The sequence below is a fragment of the Engraulis encrasicolus genome, chromosome 14, assembly GCF_034702125.1.
Source record: "Engraulis encrasicolus isolate BLACKSEA-1 chromosome 14, IST_EnEncr_1.0, whole genome shotgun sequence".
Lineage (NCBI taxonomy): Eukaryota > Metazoa > Chordata > Actinopteri > Clupeiformes > Engraulidae > Engraulis > Engraulis encrasicolus.
This window is the reverse complement of record NC_085870.1, coordinates 38,302,655-38,312,382: the sequence shown is the minus strand read 5'-3', so window position 1 is coordinate 38,312,382 and position 9,728 is coordinate 38,302,655. Positions and strand designations below refer to the sequence as shown.

The window sequence follows — 9,728 nt, the reverse complement described above, 5'->3', positions numbered from 1 at the left end:
AGACACCGAATATTACCCCCTGATGGTGCACAGGGACGAGGACACGCCCTCTGACGCGTATAGGGGTGGGGCCAAAGTATATTTTAAGCTACGGACTCAGGAGTTTTTTGGCGGTGTGTATCTCACTAAGGCGAACAAAAAAGGTCAATACGATGCCATAGCCACGCCCAACAGGAAGTGAGATATTTGGACTTTTTTGAAAATTACATACAATGGAATGTGATGAACTTGTCCTACACCGTACATCCTATTCACTTAAAACTCGGTGTACATGGGCTCAAGATATCTTGCAATATAGCAAGGTTATGGCTTTATGAATTTAGGTATCATATTTAACATTTGAAAAACGGTCAGAAATTCATTATGCAGCATTTCTAAATACTGTCCCTTCTCAGGCTAGTTTGTATGATGACTACAAATATTTGTATGTGTTTGTTGTTTCCTATAGCGCCACCATGTGGAGGCAGATACTTCTAGCAATGTCCTGCAGATATGGTGCATTTTGAAAAAATGTAAAGTCAATGTAGTTACTGCCGATATGCTGCTGAGAGGCTCCTGCTCAGGTTTTGTTGATTCTATGTAAAATAAGGTGTAGGGACAGTTTTTAATCTCTCTATATCCATCCGTGTTGTGGTTCCTCAGCCAAGCTCTCACAGACACAGCTGCACAGTAGGTGGCCAACCTCCACTACCCCCTCCTCCCCTCTCTCTAGGCTTGTCTGGAGGGAGCAGGGGGGAGGGGGGAGGGGCTGAGTGGCCCATACAGACCCTGTCTTGACCTTGTCATGAATTTCTCTTTCTCTCTTAACCACTTGCAGCATTGTTGTGATTACTTGTTTTGGTAACACTTTACTTAAAGCCAACATTATAAGCGCATTTATAACAAATTATAACGCACATTATAATTATTTACAACGTATTATGACTACACTCATAATGCTTCATGATGCTTTATATTAACAGTTATGAATAACTATGAATCTAGCTTATAATGCTTTGTAAATCCAAGGGTGTCATGAGTGCTCATGACTGGCTATAAACTACAGGCTGCCTGATGGGGCTTATAGTAGGCCTACATTATGAGTACCTAAACCCCTCTATGCTCAGACCTGGATGATAAACTGTCACAAGGGCTCATATGATGCTATAATGTTTCATGTGAGATCATAAGTTGTCAATGTGTGCTCTAAGTAAAGTGAAGTTCATATGGATGCATCTATAATGCACTGTATAATGCACATCTATAATGCATCATAATGTACTGTAAGCCCCATCAGGCAGCCTGTAGTTTATATCCTGTCATGAGCACTCATAATACCCTTGGATTTATAAAGTATTATAAGCTACATTCATGGTTATGCATTACTGTTCACATAAAGCATCATGGAACATCATCGGTGTAGTCGTAATGCTTTGTAAGTAATTATGATGTGCATTATAATTTGTTATAAATGCGCTCATAATGCGCTATAGATATGGGCTTCATAGAAAGTGTTACCCTTATTTTTTACCACAATGCTTACATAGTTTTCCAAAACAATATTTTTTAAGTACACTTTTAGGTGGCCCTATAAGCTGAAATGTCTAGAGTTCAAATTTCTACAGACCAATCATAATGTGTGTGTAACATGATCAGAGAATGGATGTATATAGCTGTGGTAAGTGTATGTGTATTTGTGTTACCATTATGATGTTTAGAAGACACTTCTCTCCGTGTCTAACCCCCCCCCCCCTTCTCTCTCCCTCTCTCCCTCTCTCCCTCTCTCTCTCGCTCCCTTCGACAAATATAAACACACACACATGCAAATACAGATGCACACACAGTAGTGTTGTGGTACTTCAAGCCATCTTGTCCTTGACATACGTAGATCATACTGCCACATGAAAAATATTAGTCTTATATTAATTTCACATTGTTTTAGTTAGGTTAGGTTCATGTCTTGGACTCCATATAGGCATTTTAAAGGAAGTTGAGCATCAGGCCACACATAATCCCCCCCCCATCCCCGTATTGGTCCACTGCTTCATACACCACTGTAACGCAGGAAATGCCAATGGGAAATAGGCTAGTTCATAAAAGCAGCATGGTTTGAATGAAATGTATGAAACCTACCAACTAAATGCTTATTATCCATTTGAAATCACCTATATTGGTAAAATAGCAATCCGCTATGCCACCATGTGTTAGTATCATATTTTGGCTGAATCAATTGTAGGCATGGTCGGCATATTTTCAGTTCTTAGTTCATGTTGCATGAAAGTTGGTAAGTTGTGTGTATCTGACTTAGACCAACAAAAAAGGTTGATGGGGGCGTGCGCAGCATGCTCCGCCCTTGCAACGTAGGTGCGAGGGCCCGTCATCGCCGCTTGCGGCTTTAATTTCTCTTTATTTTTTGTAGCGAACAACGCGTTTCGCCCAGTGCGTCTTCAGGTTCGCTCTTTACCAACCCCCATGACCCAGGTGTACAAATAAGGTATCACATGATCACATGATTAGTTGCTACCAGTCTGTGCATATTCACCACCTATTCATACAGGTGCGTAAAGTAGGTTCATCACAGGATCAGTCCGTACAGGTAAAGGCATCTTACAATTGTCCAGTAAGCAGGGGCATCCCAACATGAAAAGTATAGTACCGGTACAAATTCCAATCAACACTTTATCACTAGGGTAAAAATTCAATATCACATCATTTAGTTAAAGTATCACAGCATTAGTCAAAATATAATGCTTCCTAACATCAGTAAATGACCATTAATAAAACAGCACAGTCCCTCAAGCTGTTCAAGTTGTAAACATCTAAAATGACAGTACAAATCATTTTTAGTATAAAGTGCACAATTGCAAGATAAATACCATAGTTACATCATTCACACATCAATTCACAAGAAAACACTCAAATCCTGTTTCTCATTCAAGCCATACGGTTCAACAGTATTTAGAGTGTGGATCCAATATGCTTCCCTTTTTAGCAGTTGTTTTATTATGTCCCATCCTCTTGGATTAGGCATAACTCTCTCTATCCCTAAAAATCTCAGTATGGAAGCAGAGCCATGATTTCTGTCTAATGTCTGGCAATGGCATACTCCATGTTGTTATTCCTAATGGAAACGTTGGTGTTCGGCTAGTCTTAATTTCAAGTTTTTTTGTTTGGCCTATATACACAAAGCCACATGGACATTTTAGCATGTAGGCTACACAACATGGGTGGAGAGACAATAAATAAATTGTTTGATGGCATACTGCTTGCCTGTGTGAGGGTGGATGAATTGGTTTAATGCTTAATTGTCCTCTGATGCCGAGGCACAGCACATAATACGTCGAAAGCGGTTCCAGAATCCAGTAGTACGTCTCTTCTTCACTTTCTTCTCCCTGCCATCTTTCTTGATCTTCTCCATCTCAGACTCCATGACTGGCTCAGCCACATGTTCAGTACTCTGAAGAAGAAAGCACACACGGTAATGTTAGATATGTTTGCATATTTACCATATATTCTGCATGCTGCTGTACACAAACAGAATATTGACATAAACTGTCACTAGCCAAAGAAAAGATAACGAAAATATGTCTCACCGCCAGCAGCGACTGGGTCTGGCTCTTGTGCTCCACCATCAGCCTCAACCTCTCATTCTCCTTCTCCAACTCTTCCCACTCCTGCTCCAGCTGTCTTAACAGAGCCTTCGTCTCCTCCAGCTCCTGCTCCTTCTCCTTCTCCACCTCCTCCCACTCCTGCTCCAGCTGTCTCAAATGAGCCTTAATCTCTAGCTCCTGCTCATCCTTCTCGTGGTTGGCCATGGTCTTCTCCTTCTCCTTCTCCACCTCCTCCCACTCCTGCTCCAGCTGTCTCAAATGAGCCTTCATCTCCAGCTCCTGCTCATCCTTCTCGTGGTTGGCCATGGTCTTCTCCTTCTCCCTCTCCTTCTCCACCTCCTCCCACTCCTGCTCCAGCTGTCTCAAATGAGCCTTCATCTCCAGCTCCTGCTCATCCTTCTCGTGGTTGGCCATGGTCTTCTCCTTCTCCCTCTCCTTCTCCAGCTTCTCCCACTCCTGCTCCAGCAGTCTCAAATGAGCCTTTATCTCCAGCACCGCATCGACCTCGCCACTCGGGCATCCAGTAACGACGTCTGTAATCACGTTTCAAATTGAACACAATTAAACCTGATTCATCGTCAAACGAGTGGGACTTTTTCACCACATTGGAGGAACGGGAAAGATATATCTATTGCATATTGCATCAGACCAGACGTCTTTCAGAACATCAAACAGCTGCCAACAGCACACAGGATTTGGCTGTATCATCAGCCTCTTCATTATTGGGGATGGTTCTATGTCTATGCAGATGTTAACTGAGTACACACACACATATGTAACACTGCCAAGAGATTCACACATTTTCCACTGCACACAGATGAGAGAACGTTGAACCCCACACACAGAATTCTTGACAGTCAAACAAGGCACTGAGTTGAAATGTTTGGGGTCACAAAAAACAATATACGTAGTATACAATAAGCAAGTAGCCTAACAACAATAATTATATAATGAATTATAATAATAAATGATAAATTAGATACTTGGAATGTATGCATACTTTTTGATTTTGAAAACTTAATACTTAAACCGTGCTTATTTTACCTGGTTGAAAAACTAAGCTCAAGTGTTAAACAAAGAATATTTTAATAGTTTTTGTTACAAAAAGATATATTTACTAACCAAATAAATTCAAGCAAAAAATATAGGGACCTGAAATGGCAAAGTAAAATATTTTGCGTGACCAAATTTGTATCAGAGCAGCATACATTGAAATGTTATTCAAAGAAATATTAATTCTTCACCATGTGTGTCCATGGTGTGATCATGCTCTTCCTCGCGTGCCATGGCTCCCCCTGTGGCTGCGGGGGACGTTGAGGAGGCGTTGAGGACGGCATATTTAGCGCAGAGGGAGCAGGGTTGGGGGAGACTGGCCGTGGGTCCGCGGGGTTCCACCTGGTCTTGGTCAGGGTAGACACGCTGGGCCCCGCTGTGGTGCTCCGCACGCACACGCTGCCAGATGAAGTGGGACGGCACGATGCTCATCACCTCTTCACAACACTGGCGACTGACGGCTGCCCTGTAGTCCATGCGAGCCCACAGCCTGTCCCTCTGCTTCAGGAAAGCGGGGGACTGCTCCCTCCAGTTCTCGCCCAGTGCCCAGGGGAAGATCTCATACTCGCTATCCTCTTCCTCCTCCATGTTGTTGGCCAGGTAACTGCAGAGAACAAATATCTGGTGAATGCTAGGACACAGCATTTTAGTCTCTCAGTGCTCAGTGCTCACAGTTTTGAAGATTGAAGTCAAGTCATTTTTCATTTGTACAGTATAGCACATTTAATTGTGTAGAAAACAGTTTAAAGCCAAAAATAATATTACGCCCTACTGTCTTGGCCAACAACAAAGAGACAATTCAAATAAAGAAAAATAAATAAAAAAAAAACAAGTCAAACAAACACATTATGAAAGTACAATAGAAAGGCATGAGCACTGCCATACCTACAACATATTTTACTGAGCAGTAGGACATTTCTCAGTTGCAATGTCTGTTAGTAAGTAGTTGTAGATGCAGAATTTTCCTTCACAAAGCAGTATGAATCAATGGATGTGTGTACTTACAGTGCTATGAAAAAGTTTTCCCTGTTGTATTCAACTATGCTGAAACAGGCCCTTCTGAAGTAGACAAATGTCATTGCCAGCAAATACTGCACAGAAAGGGAAAGACAACATGACAATAAGAAGAACTTTTGTGTGATTAAGTACAATATGCTTACTGACTGAATTTACTTCAGGTAACTTCAAGATCAGTTATTACCTTGTCTGTGATTTTACAGCAAGAATCCATCCACAGGAAATCCCGAATAAAATAATCATCTGGCAAAGAAATATCCAACTATTTAATAACAAGAAAAAAAATAACTCAACCCATCAACAGTCAAACAATAATGTGATGATTTTCCTCACCAAATAGCCTGAAGAAGGCAGCCATCTCCTGATGTTGAATGGTCAGCGCTGGACACAGCATGGGACATCTGCGGGAGGTGTCGCCTTGACCCTGGCCGTTGTGGGTCTCCTCTGGTGGCCCTTGTACTTCTTGAGCATTTGTCCGTTTCATCCTAAGGCCTCCCATCACTTGGAGAGAGGGTACTGTGTAGGGGATTATGCGCACAGTTACCGATGACGGCGTTTTACGCCATCTTTTGGTTCGTTTCCTCATGTCTTTCACCCGTGTTGGCTGGGCCCCAGTAGAGCGAACCCTTTCCAATCAAGCGGTAGTAGGCAACTGTTTTGGTCACGGTCACCCACCACCACAAAGGTAAGGTTACCTACCTGTTGAAAGAAATTCAGCGGATGAAATGTTATTGATCAACAACACAGTAAATTAGCTCATCAAATATAATTCAAAGATTCAAAAAGGTTTGTTGTCTAATATGTTGCCATACTCGAAAAGTGTCTTTTGATTGAAGGCTTGGAGGTGAATGTGTGTGTGTGTGTGAGTGTGTGTTTGTGTGTTATTTGTGTGAGTTCTATGAGGAATGAGTGTTCTGAGTGTGTAGGCTAAAGCTATGGGGATTAATGCATTTTTGTAGACAGCTTTCCTGGCCAAAGGCACTTTCGACAAACGTCAACTAAACGGGGGGCAACCGCCATTCCCACATAGCCTACTGCCATTCCGACACACCTCCACAATCATACCTCCATTCCGACAGCACGTTACTCTTGAGGGGAGCTGTCCACGCGCGATCCTACACCTAAACGGAGTGACAGGAGCGCTCCACGTGCGTGGTGCTGAAATAGAACTATGCGTTTGCTCCGAGTGACGCGAGCTTACACCTTCAACGGTGTGCCCGAAGCTGTCCACCTGCGTGGTGCTGAAATCTGCGTTTTCCCCGAGTGACGCACGCACAAATCGATATCGCCATTCAGACAATTGAACGTCAATGTCAGAATGGCGCTATGTCTGAATGGCGCCCGGGAAAGAGATTATGGGCTACAGCAGTGGTGGGGAACCTATGTCTCGAGGGCCATTTGCGGTCCTTGATGCTGTTATATCTAGCCCCCGATATAATTTTAGTGTTGTGCAGTTTCACATGAATAGGCTATGACATATTTTGAAAAGTAATCTTAGAAAATAGGCCTACATTTCTAAAAGGCTATGCAAATATTCAGGGGACCTAGAGAAGGTGGGGTCTATTTTAAACGTGACTGCCTTCAATATAGCCTAGCCTATACCTAAAGTGCAGGGGGAAATCCTGTCTTCATAGCCTACGACCCTCGGAGGAATTTGAGGTAGCCCCTCGAATGAAAAAGGTTCCACACCCCTGGGCTACAGAGTTCAGCCTCTGGTGCTGCCCAGCTCGCATTTCCCGCGTCGCCATTTCAACTCCCTACTTTCAGCTAGGCCTATTTTAAGTTTTGAACTTCGTGAAAACGATATGATACACACATTGAAAGAAAGATATTTGTTCACATTTCAAATAGGCCGAGATTACTTTAAGACATTTTACTCACCATTCAGTCAAACAGATGTCTTAAAAGATACATATCTGAATAAATCAGTGTCGCTAAATCTCAATTCAAAACGCTTTCCAAAATCGCAGTCCAAGAATGTGTGTGTGCAAAGTAGAATGTTAACTTGTTTCCATGGCGGCATATTTTGTGAAAATATTGTCGCGATGACGTCACAATATCCAGTACAAACAATCTCTGTCCAGTACCATAATTCCAAAATCCATTGGCCTTGGATGCAGTCTGGGGCAAATATTTAGTAGAGTAGACTCTAGAGTATCATTTATACATATATTGATATATAATTAGACTAATTAATAATAATAATAATAATAATAATAATAATAATAATAATAATAATAATAATAATAATGCATCATCATACATCATGCTACTATGTGTTTGTGTATGTTGTTATTATTGTGTTGTTGCTGTTATTATTATTAGCCTACTATTAGGCCCTATAATTAGACTAACGTTTGGGCTACACAACCTAGGAATAATTCAGCTATCAGGAATGAGTCAGCTATTTAATGCAACAATCATGCCATGCCACATAGGCTATGTCTTACTGTTTAACCAGTTGAACATCAGCTAATGGCACAACTTTAAAATTCATTAAAACATTAAACAAGCAAGCACTGAACATTCTAGACAGCCCAAAACAGATGAGATGGCAATTAGCCTTATGGCTATAATCTTGGATATTTTGCATTTGTTTTAAATGCTGACCCTTTGTTAAGCAAAACACACACACACACACACACACACACACACACACACACACACACACACACACACACACACACACACACACACACACACACACACACACACACACACACACCGAGGTACAGGGGGTGTTGCACTGTTTGCTGTATGAAAAACAGTCAGTGCAATAAAAAGTCCCAGCTAAAGAGTGTGAAAGTGGGGGATGGTTGATTATGCAGTCCAGTCACCAATGATGATCTCTTTCTGGGTGTCCTTCTGTGTGGTGTTGTATCCGGTTGTTTCCCAATCTGAGAAAGGTCTCCTATGATGGACTTACATCAAGAGGATCCACCACTGAAGGAAGAAAGTTGCATGTTGCCTTTATATTTTCCACCTTACATATTTCAAATTAAGAGCTCATCTAGGAACTCGTCTCTCTTTTTTATTTAAATTGAAATTCTACAGATGTTAGCAATTAGCATATGAGGTTATTGCTCTGTATCTTATTACTGAATGGTTTATTATTTTGAAACTGGTATTTCCTGTCACATAAACGTAAACTGTCAGGCTTTTATTTTGAAAATATTAGACAGCGCAACCATAGAAATAATACAATGTAGGGCCTATTAGTTCTATGATAGACCCCTTGCACCTCCCCTGACAACCGTCGTCAGGACAAACTCAGAGGACAATCGTGCTCCGAACTCTGAGTGCAGCCCGTTGGAATAGCCATGATATTAGATCAAGTAGCCTAGGCTACGTTTGCATATAGCCTATGCTATGGGACAATTTCCCTCTAAGAATTCAGATAATCTAATTATAGAAAAAAAAACATTATCTGCACTTGACAGTAGGCCTAGACCGGTATTCTTCTGTAAGCTTCCGTTATAACGGTGCGTTTCAAACTTTCTCAAATGAAATGACGCGCTCGAGCTACAGGCACCCACCCCATGACTGCTTTGCCATGAGTTGACAGGGGTTGGATAGGCACAAGACTGCAGAGATTAAGATGCTCCCAGTCTCTCAGTGTGAGACTGGCTTTACCTGTAGAGCAGTGGGAGGAGGGGGGCCTCTGACACCCCCAGTCATAATACCAGTGCTCGGCCCTGCTGTAGAGACGACACATTTGCCTCTGTGTTGCGGTGTATGCAACAGAGTAAGTCTCAATCTCACGCTATGAAGCAAAGCCCAAACAAAGCTTCCTGTTCTCAAACTCCCCTGGTGCGAGGGCCCGTCATCGCCGCTTGCGGCTTTAATTTTCTATATAATTTCAATAGTCATGCCTATACTTTTGATTGATATATGATATGACATGTCTTTTATCTTGCTTACATTACATACTGTTTTACAATAAACCTCCTATTAACTTCCCAGAGTGGTTCCCAGCCAGCAGCAGTGTGTGTGTGTCAAGTCAAGTTTATTTATACAGCCCATTTCATACACAATAATATGAAAATAGAACAATATAAATGTGGGATT

At 41.9% G+C, this 9,728-nt stretch overlaps 1 protein-coding gene across 1 annotated transcript; it reads right to left on the bottom strand.

The window, feature by feature from the left end:
* Positions 1-3,280: 3,280 nt before the first annotated feature.
* On the bottom strand, positions 3,281-7,637 carry LOC134463468 (speedy protein A-like). Its single transcript, XM_063216664.1, has 7 exons — positions 7,542-7,637; positions 5,994-6,359; positions 5,845-5,903; positions 5,649-5,734; positions 4,835-5,247; positions 3,573-4,123; positions 3,281-3,436 (listed from the first exon to the last, which is right to left on the bottom strand). The coding sequence occupies exons 2-7, from the start codon at positions 6,244-6,246 to the stop codon at positions 3,281-3,283; spliced, it is 1,518 nt and encodes a 505-aa protein (XP_063072734.1). The 5' UTR covers positions 6,247-6,359; positions 7,542-7,637.
* Between the last annotated feature and the right edge of the window lie 2,091 nt (positions 7,638-9,728).